This window comes from Lemur catta, chromosome 18 (assembly GCF_020740605.2).
Source record: "Lemur catta isolate mLemCat1 chromosome 18, mLemCat1.pri, whole genome shotgun sequence".
Taxonomy (NCBI): Eukaryota; Metazoa; Chordata; class Mammalia; order Primates; family Lemuridae; genus Lemur; species Lemur catta.
Window position 1 is genome coordinate 28,763,496 of NC_059145.1, and position 17,947 is coordinate 28,781,442.

The 17,947-nt window shown below is 38.4% G+C and overlaps 1 protein-coding gene across 2 annotated transcripts in view; it reads right to left on the reverse strand.

Annotated features, from left to right (window-relative positions):
• PTPRG (protein tyrosine phosphatase receptor type G) overlaps nt 1–17,947 on the reverse strand; it is a 667,952-nt gene that overhangs the window by 36,490 nt on the left and 613,515 nt on the right. For both annotated transcript variants that reach the window (XM_045530961.1, XM_045530962.1), the window contains 2 exons: nt 7,856–7,947; nt 543–639 (listed from right to left, as the gene is read on the reverse strand). In XM_045530961.1, the coding sequence (XP_045386917.1) occupies nt 543–639; nt 7,856–7,947 (189 nt within the window). The remainder of the gene's footprint in view (nt 1–542; nt 640–7,855; nt 7,948–17,947) is intronic.

Consider the following 17,947-nt stretch of genomic DNA (forward strand, 5'->3'; position numbering starts at 1 on the left):
TGGGAGGGGAAGGAGAGGATGGGTGTTTTCACCCCTAATGGGTGTGGTGTGCACCGTCTGGGGGATGGACATGCTTGAATCTCTGACTCGGTTAGGGCAAAGGCAATATATGTAACCTAAACATTTGTACCCCCGTAATATGCTGAAATAAAAAAAAGACTGCTGTAAAATTCAGCTTACTCAATTTAATTCCCAGTATTTCCACTTGTATTAAAAAGACTTGGCCCTCACAGGTTAAAACCAGTATCAAGATAGCCAAGTGACACTCACACTGTGGCTCCTACATTTTATGTGAAAACAGTGAAGCTCAAAACCTTTTCTCTCAGTCACCTTATTAAGCTCTCAGATCTGATAGCCTAATCCAAGACTGGGGGAAGAAAATGTCCCCACTTCTGACACACTGCTGAAGATGGGCTAATGAGAGGTTAGCTTACAACTATCATTCTTGGCATCCTGCTTCTGATTGCTTGGCTTTCAGCTTATATCCAGCATGAAAATTTAATTTCCTCACAGTTGAAGACAGTTTAAAGTTTATTACTCACATGCTAAAATGTTGATGTATCTGTTTTTGTGCTTGTTTTCTGGATGATTAGAATGTTCTGCAGTGATGTTCATATCAGCGGTACAGCGCTGGACTTCCTAGTGAAGAAAACAGTTTTCTTTAGACACAGTTTAGAAAGAAAGGAACACTCTATCTGTCCAATGGAATAAAGTAGTTACTCACTCCCTAGCCCCAGCCACCACTACCTACCCAAACCCAACGTCAGATATAATTATCGACATATTCATAACAAGCATAGGAAGAATGTGAAGAAGGTATAAAGATTTCATTCTTTACTAATTCATCAATCATCTACTTTATTCCAGATTTTGACCTAGGCATTGGGATGTAAAATAGTATCTCTTTTTGAATACATCACAGGTCTGTGGATGAGAAAAACATTAAAAAACATAAAGCCAGTCAAATGTGATCAATAGAAAAAGAGGCCGGAAAAAACTGTGATGGCAGCATAGAGGAAAAGAGGAAGGCTTTAGAGAGGCGATGACAATTCACCTGAGTCTGAAAGGAGGAACAACAATTGCCAAGAACTATAATCTCCACCATGATTTGTAATATGCTTATAGGCCTTATAGCCTCATTTTATAACCATGAGACTGCAAATCGACTATAAAGACTCCGTCCTCCAATGACACTAACACACAGCCCAGCTAATTATCATATCTAGCTATCTCTGACCATCACAAAGCATGTGTGAACTCTGATTTTATTGAAATTATCCATCTTTAGAAAAATAGCAGTAGCAGAGCACCTGTCTTCCATTACCTTGGGCATGGATATAAACATCATCCGTTAGCCTAATACAAAGTTGCTGAAATGCCAAATTTTTCTACACTGTATGCTTCAAATCCAAGACAGTACTAGAGCTAACTAATAAGGGAAGTCATTAGCAGTGCACAGCTGCTACAAAGAGCAGGAGCAAAGTGACACAAAATTATCAGGAGAAATGTTTTACATGTAACAGATGTAGCAGAGTTTAGGAACATGCAGATTTTTTTCCACAAAGGAGTTGCATAGCAATTATGGATGTTTTTCACAGCATTTACATTAAGCATAATGAAAACAAGGAACTGGTTGTCTTTTATATTTACAAAGTACTTCCCAATGAGGAGTCCCCGTCTTCTCTCTAAGGAGGAACTAACTCATTGTAATCAAAGAATGTAAGGTGTAGAGACAAGGGATTTCTATCCGTTCAAAGAAACTATATTCACTGACCCTCCAATCCTTGGATGCTGTATGTTGAATTTTTCATAGTTGTAGGCCTTCCCAGCTGTCCATTTAAAAACAAAAAGCCCCACAGGCATTAATCCAACCCACCTATTTGGGGAAAGTGAGTTTCATGACAATTCTTACACATTTCCTTCTCTAACTAAATGTAATAAACTCTGATATTTCCTGCTGTATTATAAAACAGTTTATAACCTGTGGTTTTGAAAACACTGGTTTAAGGAGCCTTAAGGCTGCCTTTGGCTGTATTCTCTAAAATGAGATAATAGTATGGTCACAAATGAATCATTCTGATAAGTTAACATCTACAACAACATAAGCAATGCGAGCCAAACTTGGAATATTAGGACCTCCCTTTTGGAATTGCCTTAAAAGCCTGAGGGCATGTTCTTTTGGACAATTTCAAGGGCAGAAAACTTTTGGAAATGGATCTGAAGCACGCTGACATCCTTTTGTTTCCTGGTTTTGAAGGCTGTATGTTTGGCATGTACCTCTTCGGGGCTGCACTGTTTAGTTATTTTATGCTGAGAAATTGTAGCTTTTAGTATGTTAGTCTGAGATTCGCTTTATTGATTTTTCTTTTCCTGTTGTGTGGATCTGACCACCCTCACTATGGACTGAGGTTGGGCCTCTATTATAATGTAATGCAATTGACCACGACTGCTTGGGAGCAGCTGTCCGCATTGTTTAAAGCAGTCATTCAATATGGCCAATCAAACTCTTTGTTATCTAAAACCCCTGGTCTGATCTGTTGCCTCTATTTCACTTTTCCAATTATGTGAATGACAGAAAACAAAGAATAGTCATAAATAATGTTAAATCTGATTTTATAAGAACCCATGGGGTTTGCCTGAGGCCTTCTGATTTTGTCTTGTAGAAAATAATGTCATCTGTAATTCCTTGCAGTACTGCTTGGCTCATTTAGATGCTGATAATATCTGATCCTGGAGTGGCTTTTCTCCATCAGAACTGGCATTTCAAAGTTAATGTGATTTTAATAGGTGTTAAAACCTTTTAAAGTGACACTGGCCGATGGAGTATGTATAGTAAAAAGTTTCCTACTCTGATAAACAGTTAAGCTTTAAGCTTGTTTGTATTTTACTGTCTGTATAACAAAGCTGGAATTCTCAAAATGAATATTCTGAATAATAATGCTAGGCATACAGCCACAGGAGAGGGCCAAAGGAAAATAGGAGGTTTAAAATGCAGTAAAAATTAAAAACTGAACAAAGAAAAACACTAAAATTTGATATACCCAGAATTCTTGGGAGATGACAAGCCAAATTACCCCCTGCATGGCAGCGTTGATGTGAGAAGCTGCCTAAAGAGCGCTTGAAGGCCAACTGTCCTACCACTCTGCGGCCCACTTCAAAAAAATAATTCAACAGAAACCCATTTTTCAGATTACAGAAATCTTTCAGATTACTCAGTTCCGCAAAGCAAGCTGAGAAGAAAATATTGTGGACCTGGTCCCCAAGTATTAGACCGAGTAGGTATAACATGCTTAGTGTCCGAGTTCAGGCAGCCCACAATTGTGTTCAGGGGACTGTTGTGCAAAACACTGACAGGCTTAGGTCATGACTGTAGCCCAGTGCTTGTACAACGTCCGACATGGAGCTGCCCCTTGACAGGTGCTGGTTATGCTGTATCTTCCTGCTTCTACCCACTCTTGCCCAGGCTACAAACTGCTGCCAGACTGATTTTCCCCAAATGTTGTGTTGACTTTGTTTTTCCCTTACTCAGAAACCTCTGGAGAGATTCCAAATTCCTTAGCCAGGCTTTCAAGGTCCCATCCTCTTTTCCACCAACTCCCTTCCCAATCCCAGACAGTTTTAATTCCATGCCCTTTGAAAAGACCATATGATTTCCTGCTCTTTGCTTCATTGCCATTTACCTCGCTGAGACTGTCTGTTCTCTTCCCCTATCCAAATCCACATATCTTTGCCTTAAATGACTGCCTTTCCTGTCCCGAAAAGCAACCCAGCACTGGAGGGTACAACACAGCACCTATCTCATCCTGCAGCTGGTTTTTAACAATCATTTTTCACGTACGGTTTGTGAAATGTGGCTCATTGTTTTCTCCCTTTTCATGAAAACCTCGTCTTAACTATGTTTTTCTTCATAAAAATGGTTTAAAAATGTTTTCCTTTAAAATATTTAAGACCCAAACAGGCATTTTGTCACAAAGGCTCAGGAAAGTCTAAAGGGTCATTTTCTGTCCTCTTGCACAGCATTGTACCCCTGACCAGGACTCCCTCATTCTATGTCATCAGCAACCCTGGAAGCCTCATTTCATTACTTAAAGTGATTGTGGCCAATGGTCCCTTCAGAGCGTGGGCTCAGGTGGACAAAGCTTTGTTCTCTTGATTTCTGATGAACAACCAGTCCAAATTTAGCTCAGCTGGTTAATTGGAATAGAGGAGATCCCCCAGAGGACCTTGTCAAGAGGCTCTGGACCTGTGGCCTCATCTCTGCACTCAGCCTTTCAACTTTTGATTCTCCCAACCATTGCGAGCTTTGGAGCTCCCTCCTTTTGAAAGAGTATGCTAGCGCTGCACCTTTGGAAGCTTTCTGCGTTATGATTGCGGGGGCTGTGGGAGAGGCTGTCAATCTCTTAATACTGCTACTCCGGGAAAGTAGTCCCTGGGAAGGACAGTGAGGTTGGAGTTAGCTCGGGTAGGCAAGGGAACGCTATCGTGAGACAAGGATTGATGTTATTCCCAGTGACTGCAAAATCTGCTAAAGGTATGTCGTCACCAGTTTTTCGCAGCCTCCAAAATTCATCTGACAAGGACAAAAAGTTAGCTTTCCACATCACTTCTAGACAAAGACTCAAAATTACCAGTGAGTCGTTTTCTGCATTCTTCAAGCAGCTAAGTTCAGAAACTGACAGCTTTACCAAAAAGTTTTTACTTCCAAGACTTTTAAAACAAGATGGGTAAATAGAAATTTTCCTGAAATTATCAATCGAAATTCATAGAGCTTTTCTTTTCTACACTTCTTCCGAACTTTGTAGCTGCATTATAGCACTTATTTTGCTTTGTCCCATTTTCTACTTTATTTGCATACACTCCAGTCTCTCCTTCACCCTTCAGACTGAAGTCTTTGAGGGGAAGGACTCAGTGTCTAATTCACCTTTGTACCTTATATTATGGCCAGAGAATGGTAGGTACTTAGTAGCTATTAAAGGAATTGTTTTATGTTCTATTAATAGCCAAATACCAACTTTTACGTGGTATTTCTCTATAATCTTAACACTTTGACTAATTTTAGGCCTCTATTCAGATGTTGGTTAAGATTTTTATAAGTCAGATTCTCAGTTACTTGAGAAGGCTCTAGGCCATAAAGATCATGTAATGGGCACCTGGTACTCTTAGTGGGGGCTCCTAATTTTAGCTGCCCGTCCCCCTTTCTCTTTCTTGCCAAGGCACAGCTGCATGATCAGTTTTAAACAGTCTGGCAATCTGAGTTATTTCTACTTCTGACTTCAGCTCAATATGGGACTTTAATGAAGAGTCGGGATGGCATCAAGGTTAACTGTGTGGCTTGGAGTCAGATAGCCCTAGTCTTAGACCCTACTGCCGCTATTTCACAAAACTCAGCCACCCAATGCCTCCATTTTCTCATGACTAAAGATCTCTCATCTGTAAAATGGGGACGATAAGAAAGCACCTACCTCATAGGGGAGTTCTGAGGAAGGAGTAAAATAATCCATGTGTGGTGCTAGGTAAATGCTGGCCATCATTATGTCTTATAAATGGGTCAGGAAATCTGGGGTTGAGATTACTTTAACTCTCTTACCATAGTACAGTTTTTTTTTTAATCTTTATTATTACACAAAATCTCTCTGCTCGCTCGTATATAGCCTGTTATTAACTCTGTTTATAAAATAGCCTTAATAGTTTCTCATGTAGCCTATTACAGTTTTCCCTTTTAGCAGAGTTACCAAAAGAGGAGCATTACTATTTTAAAATACTTACAATTTTCACTTTCTTGTAAGGTGACAGTGTGTTGGTGAGCTTTTCTAGCACCTTATTCTCCCCTTCATGTGGCTGCTTTGCTATTTGTTTCAGAAGAAAGGATATTCTTCCCATTCTGAGTAGCTCTGATTTTAAACCTTTCAAACCAGGATAGATTGTGAAATGCTAACAGTGGAACAATGCCTCCTTCCTGCCTGCCCTCCCCTAGTACACTGCTGTAACTATCAGCTAATAATACTTAAACTGGAAAGTTCAATGTAGGCGACTGAAGCTTTTTAGCCACTGTATTTCTTTTCTTTCTTTTTTTTTAAGGATAGAAATAGGGTACAGATGCCCAGGATTTGTTAACAGGCATGATTTTGATGCAGCAAAGCCCATTCTAAGTCAGATCAAGTTTACAGGGGTGTAGCTGGCTATTTTGAATAATTAAATGGTGTCAAAACCAGCTGTGATGAATAGCACTGGGGTCTCAAATCATAAATAATTGAGAAACCGGAGTTGCATTTGATCATCCTGATCAAATTCTGCTCTCTAGAGGATAAATGTTTGTCCTGAATACCATCAACGTTGTTAAATGCTTCAATATTCTTGCTCAGTCATCCAGCCAACAGTCAATTGAACTAAATCACTTTAACACCACACACATTTGCTGTCCTCATGAATACAAAATGTTTGACTTAAACCATGTTCTTTGTAGTTCAATAGGCACCTTTTCTTGGTGAGCATCTAATAGCGGCATTAAATACTTGACATGCTTTAGTTTGCTCCATAAAAACATATGACTTTGCAGAATAAATCAGAGGTTCTTTCTATCATCACCTTTGCTTTTGCTTTGCTAAAGAAACAAAAAAACAAAAAAAGCCCAACCAAAACTAACAAAAAACTAAGAGAAAGAGTTAATTTAAAACAAGTTGTCAATATAATTGCCTTTATGATAGCCTTTGGGGATTCCAAATTTGCATAGAGACAGGGGCTTATAGTTTTCTTTTTATTTCTCATTGTTCATGCAAGATAATTGCACCTTCCAGCTGTATAACTCCTACACGATCCCAAAGTGCTTACCTTCCATTACTTCATTGGAGCCCCATAACCAATTTTGTTAAAAGAGGTGGGCAGGCTAGCATCATCATCATCATCATCATCATTTCCATTTTAAAGCAGAAATGAGACAGAGAAAGGAACCCACTTATCCACAAAGCTAGAAGACAGCTGAGCTGCCATGAAAACTTGGCCTCCTCGGCACAACTCTTGCTGCCAGAGATGCGCCTTAGTTAAGCGCCTCAGTGAAGAAAAGGGCAGTCTGTTTAATAGCTCCTCATTGACACCCTGTCACTGCTGAACTGGCACGGCACCCAGAGTTGGCAGGGTGGTGCGTGCCGCTCTCTACCTTGTTTCCTACACACCAGTTCTTAAAATCAGAAGGCTGTGTTAACCCACGTCTTCTCTCCAAGGATTAATAATAATGAAAACAGCAACAATCAACCTTTGCTTGGTTCTTAACAATTAACCCAGCACTTTCAATGATGTTAATCATTTATTTTTTTTTTTAACAACTTTAGGATGTGGATAACATTAGTGGCACTTTTTAAATGGGGAAACTGGGGACCAGAGATGAAGGGATTGGCCCAGCGATTACAAAGCTCACTACTGGTGGAGCCAGCATCGAGTTTCAAACCTGCCGTCTCTGCTACACCACGTGCATCGCAGAGAAGCCATGGAATTAGGGAGCTTTGCATTATGACTCTTGTTCCTGGTTAGAATTAAGATGAGGAAAGAATCTGAAAGACAATCCTCACCAGTTTGCCTCTTTTCAACCACTAAGTCTGTGTTCATGACAAGTACAACCAACTCACTTTCACCTAAGTTTACTGGGAAAGGAATGCCAGTTAAAATTACAAGTGATACTCTGGTTTCCCTTCAGATCATATAAATCTTTTACATTTCACTAAAATTACAAGTGAAAAGAAAAACGATCTCTACTTCCCACAGTTACTGTTTTGTTATACTTCGAATAGATTCAGTTCAAGTTTACAAAAATCTCGGTAAAGTAAGGGTTTTCTGGAAATTAATTTCCAGTTTTGAAACCTACCTCAAAATCCTCAGAGAACCCATGCTGGTTATTAGAATAGAGCTCACCGATGTGTTTAACAAACTGTTTGACAGGAATGGCTTCCATGTCATCTGGGGGAATAAAATGATATTCAAAGTCACACAGAATACTTCCATAAAACAAATGACACTGATAAAGCAAATCACACTTATCTAAGACAAATATTTGATTTTTTGCAAAGAGTGATATGATTAATTGTATCACCTGAAATACATGTCATGAAGAAAAGTCTCAGGATTTACTTTACATTAGGATCTCATTATGACTTTGAATGTCTATAAGCCAGGTTAAAATACGGTTTTGAAAAAAGGTACACAGAGAATTCCCTTTAATTTTTATATTCATGGCAATTTACATAGTTAGATTACCACATCATACTCTTTGCAGTCTGAATTTATCAAAGGTACCTATATTTGCCAAGAAATTTTATCACAACCTGGTTTTTTTTTGTTTCTGCTTTTTAGAAAATTGCTATTCAATGGGGTCGGGCTTGGACTTGGAGCAATTAAGTTCTATTTCCAATCTTGTAGAAATCTAAGCAATCTTTTATACACAATTACAGATAGATGCCATTGTACCAGCTGGCTCCGGGTACAATGCCATCTATCTTTAAGTGTTCAAAATTTTAGCTCAAGACAGCTGTGTCTACAGGATGCCAAATAATCAGTTTGACTGAATTAACTGGATTTTTTTTGGTGTTGACAGACTAGGTACAGATTCAGGAAGACTCCACATTCCAATTTACTGTAGTGTTGTCACTTCAAAAGGACACTTTCAGTTCATGAGCCCAAAGTACAGTTTTAAGCCTATTTATCCAGATCTTGTCTGATAACTTGAGTACCTCTGTAAAACAGCCACACCCAACTAACTGGAGCTCCCCAACCTCCTTCCTCCCTTCTCTCTCGACCCTCCCCCGCAAATATTTCCTTTTAAAAATACTCTGCTGAATTTGAGATAAACAACAGACATGACATTTACTTTATTCAGAGTGAAAGATCTTTGGCAAACGCACAAACATCTAAACTGCCACAGATGCTTTTCTTAGCAAAGGGTATGAAGATCTGTATGTGTAAATGAGGTCCTACTTTGGCAAGAATTTTATAGATCCAGGCCTGACAATCTGATTTCTCTTCATCTGGTGACAGTTAACATTGACTATGTCATTCCTTCTCTTCTTTCTTTCGAGAGAGCAAAGCTCTAGGGTGGCTTTTTGCATCTATTGACATTTTCAAACTTGAATCATTCTTAAGCGGAAAATAGCATCTCTTATACTTTGTTTAAGGAAGGTGACTTATACGTTCATAATCCAAGTTGCTTAGCATAGAAATGTTACTTATCAAATTGGTGATGCTCTGTAAGCACAAATTCTTTCTGTGTGAACAATTAAAGTCCTAATCATTTTAATAGGCAACCTTATGAAAAAAAATTGCCAAGTTATTTACAAATATTTCAGAATTGAAGATGTTCATGAATATGCAATCATTTTGCATGCCCAAGAAATCTATAGCTCCCATGATGTAACCAGCATTAACAGAGTAAGCAGAGCCAAAATGTTTCTCCAGAATATTTAGCAGAATGCACAGTTCAAGAAAAATTTCCAAAATTATCTGATCACTTCACTTAAAAGGTTTAGAAGTAAGCTAATTCTACAATAGTGATCAATGGCCATGAAATAATCTCAGGTTAAGTTGAGAAAAGGGTTAAGATGTACAAAGTTGGCGAGTCTCCAAAAGATTAATCCAAGGATAAACTCAATTTCAAACAAGAGGCTAAGTGAGTAACAAACACCACAAACACCTTAGAATATAGACTACAGCAGTTCTCTTCTATTTATGTAGACATGAAAGATACAACAGTTTTCAATGGTGGAGTAACATGCTTAATAGTGTCATAGGTAAAGAGCAACAGTAATTCCATAATGATAATTTAGGTAATTTAGAATTTTAGATTCCCAAGAAACTTAGCCATGATTAAGGACATGGACTCTAGTTCAAAGTAAGAAAAAGCATGTCAGCTTTAGAGCTATTTTATTCTGCAAGGTAAAAACTGCAGCATTTGAAAGGCCATAGCCTACCTTAAATCATTAAAAGAAATACTTTCAGGTTAACAATTTATTATTTTTTCCTGCAAATTGCTCAACTGTAATTTCCAAGCTAATGTCACACATGCCCAGAAATCAGTATGCCTGCTACCCCCATGGCTAGATGCAGCAAAAATCTAGCAGAGCTCAGTATGATAATCATGGAAATATATGACTCACTGGTCTCTCTAATTTGCATCTTTATCCAAGGAAACGTAACCACACCCTCTGGGTTTCCAGGCACCACAGACAGCATCATAAAACTACCAGACAGGCAGATATACATAGAGATGCATGCTGTGCCCACCACTGTCAGCTACCCAGATAACGCATTATTTGCCTTTCAATTAAGATAAATAGCCGGGGGTTCATACATCCTTTTTTCTCTATATTAAGATGAATATAAGTCCATGACTAATTAGAAGTCCTAATTGTTTTCCTCTCCATAGTTTTTCTATTAAATTCTCTCAACATAAACCAGAGAGTTATAAAATTAATGTAGCTAGCAGAAGGCTAAGCAATTAGGACAGCATCAGAGAACCGATTTGCTCAGTTTTTATCTGCAAAGATCTTATGTGTTTTAAGAAGATATCCATCTATAAGATGTTATCTCCACCTACACATCTGAGTTACATTAAAGATTGCAGAGAATATTAGCAGCACTAAGTAGGCCAGGCACTTTCTATGTACTTTACATATATTAATATATACTCTAAGAGATAGGTACTATTTTCATACCCATCTTACAGTTGAGAAAACAAGTTCAGAACAGCAGAGGAAGCCGGCTGAAGACCAAAGGTAAAGATTGCTCTCAGAGATAGAATGAGAAGCCACTGGATGAAGCATTTTCTGAAAACCTAGTACTCAGCCACATATTAGGAGATGGTCTCTAACCAAGGGCAACATTTGTGTTGGAGAAGAGATGAATATTATTAAGTCCTTACTGGTTGCCACGGATTGAACTTAATGCTTTTCAAAGATTTATCTTTACAAGAACCAGGTGAAGGGAATATGGTATCACAATACACATAAGGAGAGAGTGGGAACTCATCCAAAAAGACACAATTAGTTAAGTGGCAGAGCTGAGATTTGAACCTAGGTCTACTGAACCCAAAGCCTGTGTTCCTGTGTAGTGTGATATATTGTTTGTCTTCATTCTCAAAGCACCACCATTTCAAGAAGAACAAGGAGTTAAACAGAATATCTTGGTTAATCTGATAAAATATTACTTTATAATTTTATACCAATATTTTTACTTAAAGAATTTCAAATACCAAAAGTTTAAATTAGCCAAAAATAAGACCACTACCATTATCACTAAATCACTCCATTATAAGTTATTCAGTATAATCAACTGAGAATCAGGATTTGAAGAGAAGGCTTATTGTTATTAAATATTATTACTTATGCTTAGTTCCAAGATTTTAGCTTTTTGTGGTTAGAATTAAACTGTGTAAGATGCCTTTTTACTTTGGTCAATGCACAAAGACGCTTCCTCATGTACCACTTCTCATGAAGCTTGAAATTAGTCTCTGGCTTGCAGGTACCAAAAGCAAAGCATTAGAAGAGGGTGAATGGATGACAGAAACTTCCACTGAGAAGGAAGCACCAAAGCTAAGATAATGTTGACCTCAAACGTAACAGTATAGGAAATAAAGAACAGTGCATTCGAACATACGGAAAAGCTCTTTCCAAAATCCACAGCTATGTCTCTGTTGTACTTGCATCTTCAGAACTATTAGAAGGAAATCACTGACACTTTAGGCTTCTAACTTACTCATATATGCTAAATTTGCTTTCTTTTAATCTTAAGGAATGACAGAGATAAATAAAAAGAGAAAAAGTTTTTAGCTTGCTTTTTTTTTTTTTTTTTTTTTTGAGACAGAGTCTTGCTTTGTTGCCTGGGCTAGAGTGAGTGCCGTGGTGTCAGTCTAGCTCACAGCAACCTCAAACTCCTGGGCTTAAGCAATCCTCCTGCCTCAGCCTCCCGAATAGCTGGGACTGCAGGCGCGAACCACCTCGCCTGGCTAATTTTTTGTTTCTATTTTTAGTTGACTGGCTAATTTTTTCCATTTTTGGTAGAGACGGGGTCTTGCTCTTGCTCAGGCTGGTCTCGAACTCCTGAGCTGAAACGATCCTCCTGCCTCGGCCTCCCAGAGTGCTGGGATTACAGGCATGAGCCATTGGGCCTAGCCCAGAGAAAAAGTTAGCTTTCTTTTTTGCAATTTTTGGTTTCATATTAGAAGGGAAAAATCAGCAGCCAAGGCTGTCCCTGAACACACACCACAGGAAGGAGCCGCTCAGAGGGCCCAGCCTCGGCACACTGCTCAGTGGTGGGGCTGTTAGCCTGTAACTCAGTAAAATTGGGTAGCTGTCCTTTTCATCAGCACTACTGATGGAATGCGACCTGTGTCCCAGGCACCCAGAGGCAAAGGTATGAATGGAAAAGCCAGAGCCAGACTGTGTGACTTCATGTCTCTGGGAGGCCCTTTCCTCATCTGTAAAATGGGAATAATACTACCCACTTCAAAGTGTTATTAAAAGTAAATAAGATAACATAAGTACTCAAAAGCCTGCTTGGCATTTTAGTAAATATTTCATAATTATGGTTTCCTGTTAGGTACTACTTGATTTACACACACAGCCCTATGATCTGGGGACTGTGATTACTCCCATTTCATAGATGAGGAAACTCTGGCTAAGAGATCAAGGAGCTCGCCCAAGGCCCACTGTCGTTACCAAGTGATAGGGCCAGGCCAACGCCAAAGCCTTGGTTCTTCCATGTTGTATCACCCCCCGCCCAGACCGTACATTTGAAAGAAATGTTCTAATGAAAAAAGACTGAAACGATATGCTTTGCCTTTAAGGGTAAGCTTCAGTTACCTGGAAAATTCACCTTGGACGACTGGTCACCTTGATGCCTGGTAAATACAGTGTCACAGCATTTACCTTCCTGTCAAGATGCTTAGCTGCTGGGGCTGACTGGCTTACGGTCTGTTTAAGAAAAGATCCCTTCTTGCTTCCTCTGGAAGTGTGTGGGCATATATGTGCAAATATTGTTAAGATTCCAGAGGTCCTTAAGTCACTGGCTCTGCGAACAATCCCTGTAAAATTCACTTAACCCTTAGCAGATCTCTCGACCCTATCCCAAATTCCAACCAATCTCCCTGGGCACGGAGAACACAAAAGCGCTATCATAGTACTCGGCTCAAATCAGTGCTGCTCAGACCTTTCCTGCTCTCCTACCCTCGGCCCGGCCTCCGGTCCCCATGACTGGGTGTCATCAGGTCCCGGGAACCACACCTCTGGTGGACAGACCTCAATTTCTGGAACTCGGCTCCTCTCCTGTCTGCGCTCTCAGCCTCCCAGAGGCCAAGTTCAGGCCTCTCTTAGTGCGTGGTAACACCTCTGTTTCAACTTAGGAAGATAAAGCAAATATGGAATAAAAGAACATTATCAAGACTGTAGTTCCTGAGTTAGGACACAACAAATAGATTTTTGTCTAAATCAGACTCTTAGGATGCAAGGAGTGTTGTGGAGATTGGAACATTTTATTTCCTGCCATAAAAAGAAATCTCTTTTCATTTACAACACAATGAAGTCAATAAAGAAAGGGCTTCATTATAGTCAAAAGACCAATGAATCTCCTTTGGAGATAATCTCTGTATAAATAAAATATGCCAACAAGGTTGGTTTAATCCCAAGGGTTTTAAACTGCACGTTTAAAACGCCTTTATATTCTGGCACCCTGCTGAAGCCAGTGACCTTCAAATTATTAAGATGTATTTTAACTGCTGGAAAGGCATGAATCATTTCTGATTTCTAAGCTAGTGGTTAGCAGCGACATTTTGTTTTGTAATGCTTTTATTAGAAAGTTAGATTTTCTAATTTCCAGAGAAAAGCATTTGTAAGGACATTTGTGTTTGACAATTTGTACATTTGGAAAGCTCTTTCAATATGCTCTATAAACAGGTTAATTTCATTAGCTAAGTTCCTGATTTTAAAAAGTTTATGTAAATGAAAGTCTAAAAGAATAAGTAGTACAATACAGTGAACATAATTTGTAGATGACAGACGTTTGTAGTGCTTCATTAATAACTGCAACAGAAGTATTATTTGAGTTTGTTGTTTCAAAAGAAGGTTACCAGATTTTTAAAAGTACTTGTCAATGTTAAGAATAACGTGGATCTTAAAGATAGAACTTTATGACCACTTCAGTATTTTAGAAGATAGAAAGCATATGAAGGGACTGACAGCTGGGTTGCTGCATTCAATTGTGCTTTATCCTCACACAGTAACAGTAGGAAACCAGTAACCATGGAACAACATTAGTAAAAAATATTAAGAGTCAAAGCCCCTTTCATTTTGCATGTCAGTTTAACTTACCCTCCCCCCGCCCCTGCTTTCTCATACATCATACATGGAGCAGACACTACACTTCAAAAATCTTCCTGATAAAAGAACTGACGTTGGCTGGGCGTGGTGGCTCACACCTGAAATCCCAGCATCTTGGGAGGATTGTTTGAGGCCAGGAGTTTGAGAACAGCCCATGCAACATAATGAGACCCATCTTTACAAAAAAAAAAATTTTTTTTAAATTAGCCAGGCCTGGTGGTACGTGGCTGTGGTCCTTGGGAGGCTGAGGCAGGAAGATTGCTTGATCTCAGGGGTTTGAGGCTACAGTGGGAGACCCTGTCTCCAAAAACAAACAAACAAAAAAAAAAAAAGAACTGATTTCATTTTTATGGGATTGGAAACCAACCTCAAAAGCACTTCACTCTTGCTAGATAAATACTCTTGTATTATGAGTTCTAACATATCTAACCTCAGCCACCAGTCTCTAGCATGTCCACATTTTCCTTAAGTGTAGGTGAGACCAGGAAAAAAAAAATCTCTCTTAAAAGACTGTCTTTTCTATATTAAACCACAAGAACATACTGAAGATACTAAACTTCAGTTAGAATTACAAAAATCAATAATTCAAAGTTCTTCAGTAAGTTCTATAAACTGCTGTCTCCAAGGGATAAGTATCAAAAAGTTAGCAGCTTTCCTTAATTGCTTGCCTGTGTTATAATACTTTTCAAAAGTCAGTGTAACTTACTGATTCCACTTATGCTTTGGGATTTAATGATAAGAGCTTGTTTGTTTACGAATTTTAACCACAGCAGAATCATTCAAAAGTTGCTGATTTAGTGTCTCAATTTGTGGAGTATTCAACATGTCTGTGAATTCCTAAGTCATTTAAATCACACAGACCTGTCTTTGCACAGGGAATGGAAGCATTACTGGATTGAAAATCTTTTTCTTAAGAAGGAAGAGAACAAAAGTAACTAGACAATAGAGATGAGAGGGGAGATTTTTTAATATGGAGGAACCTTCAACCCCAAAATTATGAAACTCCCTCCAGGAAGACAGAAGAAAATGTAATGGAGAAGCAAATGGCCAGTGCTAGTGAAAGACACAACGATCAAGAAGTCAGAAAAAACTAAGGAGAATATTCACATGTATTTGAAAATGCCTTGATTTAATGAAACAATATCCAAATGAGGAATCTGAAATCTTGAGATATCAAAATTGTCACAGTAGCATGCCAAGAGGTGACAGAGCCGTTTCCAAGCATCTGTGCTTTGAAGTCACACAGAGAATTCCAATGTTAGTGCCACTGTTGAGCTATGTAACCTTCAGCTAATTAAATAATATCTCTGAATCTCAGTTTATTCCTCTGTAAAATGGGGATATCAATGCATCTGTCTCTATAGGACTATAGTGAAAATAAATAATGATGATATTTTTTTAAAAGGCTAACTGTAAAATTAGTTCTAGCAACAAAGTATATTATTACATATTCTACAGTGATGACCCTGGAGCTCTAGTTTTGTAATAGTTTGGTACGTGATTTTTCAATCTTACCCTGTTGCTCACATTTTTAACCAATATAATGGTTCAGTTTACTGGTGGTTGTCTGGAAATATCTTTTTTAAAAAAATCACTTCCAGAAAATGAAATGCTCAAGTGATAAAATAAGTTGATAAATCTGGGGCCCAATACTTTTGTTACTAGGTTTTAAGAAAGTATAAAATGTAACTGAGATTGAATGGGCAGAATACATATTCCATAAGAGCTCTATAAATCTCATACTATTTACAGAAATAAGAACAATTAGATAATTTCTAAGGTAAATCATTTAAAATAATCTCCATTAAAGAAGAATTGTGGTGAAAGCTTTAATAGAGTGAAAATAACTCAGGAATTTATTAAAAATTATGTTTTCCTTATGTAAGACACAGTTGTACTGCTACAACCAGAAGAAACCATAAGTATAAACAGAATAACAGATTGTTAAAAGAGCTTCATGAATTAAAATATTTTATAAATATAATTATTAAATAGGACTGTGGGGTTTTAAGAAAAATAAGAGATAGTCATCAAGCTGAAAGCTCTTTTAGGAAAGGTCATTGAGGGTAACTCTTTCCCAGTTAAGGGTGAAGTACGCTCGTTTGTTTAGGTGTGCCCCTACTAAGACCATGCTATCTGTGAAAACCTGAGAAAATAGAGAAAGATTAGCCTCCCTCATGGTTTGACTAGGGAAGTCCTTTAACATCACACCGCCTTACAACATTTAAAATAATTCATTTTTACAAACGTGTTACAACTCATCAAGAATGCATCTCCTGTGCTAAGTGAGGTAGAACTAAACACCATGGATTTCTGAGTCAGTGGAGAATCTGAAGACATTTTCTTTCCATATACTTATCCTACCAGTGCGTATGAATTAGGAGAAACTCACATTTAAAAGGGGAGAAAAACACACATTTAAACAAATGCCTTAGGGTTGCATTACACTTGGTAATTAAATAGGTAGCTGGGAAAGGAAGCAGAAAACATTTAAAAGCAATTTCTGGTCTAAGACACCTCTCCTCAGAGGTGGAGCAAGGCAGGCACAGTGTATGGCATTTTCAGAGGATTCCAGTGAATTGAAAAACTAATGGCCAACAAACATATGAAAAAATGCTCAACATTTCTAAATCATCAGGGAAATACACATCTTTAAACCATAATGAGATACCATTTAACTCCGGTGAGAATGGCTTTTACCAAAAAGTCCCAAAACAAATGCTGGCGTGGATGCAGAGAGATAGGAACACTCATGCACTGTTGGAGGCACTGCAAACTAGTACAACCTCTATGGAAAGTAGTATGGAGATGCCTCAAAGAACTAAAAATGTAGACATACCATTTGATCCAGCAATCCCACTACTGGCTATTTACCCAAATGAAAAGAAGACATTGTATAAAAAAAGACATCTGCAGTCGAATGTTTATAGCAGCACAATTCGCAATCACAAGTAGAAACAACCCAAGTGCCCATCAATACATGAGTGGATTAATAAAATGTGGTATATGTACACCATGGAGTACTATTTAGCCATAAAAAATGGTGAATACCTCTTGTATTAACCTGTATGCAACTGGAAACCATTCTTCTAAGTGAAGTATCACAAGAATGGAAAAACAAATACCACATGTATTCACCACTAAATTGGCACTAATCAATCAACACTTATGCACACATATGGAAATAACATTCGTCAGAAATCAAGCAGGTGGGAGGGCAGGAGGAGATGGGTAAATTCACACCTAACAGATACAATGCACACTATCTGGGTGATGGGCACACGTACAGCTTTGACTCAAACAGTACAAAAGCAATTTTTGTAACCAAAACGTCTGTACCCCCATAATATTCTGAAATAAATTTTTTTTTAAAAAGAAAAAACAAAGCTCTACAGCCCAAATCAAAGAAGAGCAGGGCAAGGTGGGGCACATCCAGTGTATGTAGTTCAGTATTAGGGAAGGTTTCACAACAGAGCCGTGCAAATGCTCTCTCTGCATGACTACTGGGATACCATCATTTGGGAAGGAAAGTTTCAACAGTTTACACTTCTGACTTAATTTATGGATTCCAAAGTGCTTTTACACACATCATCTCA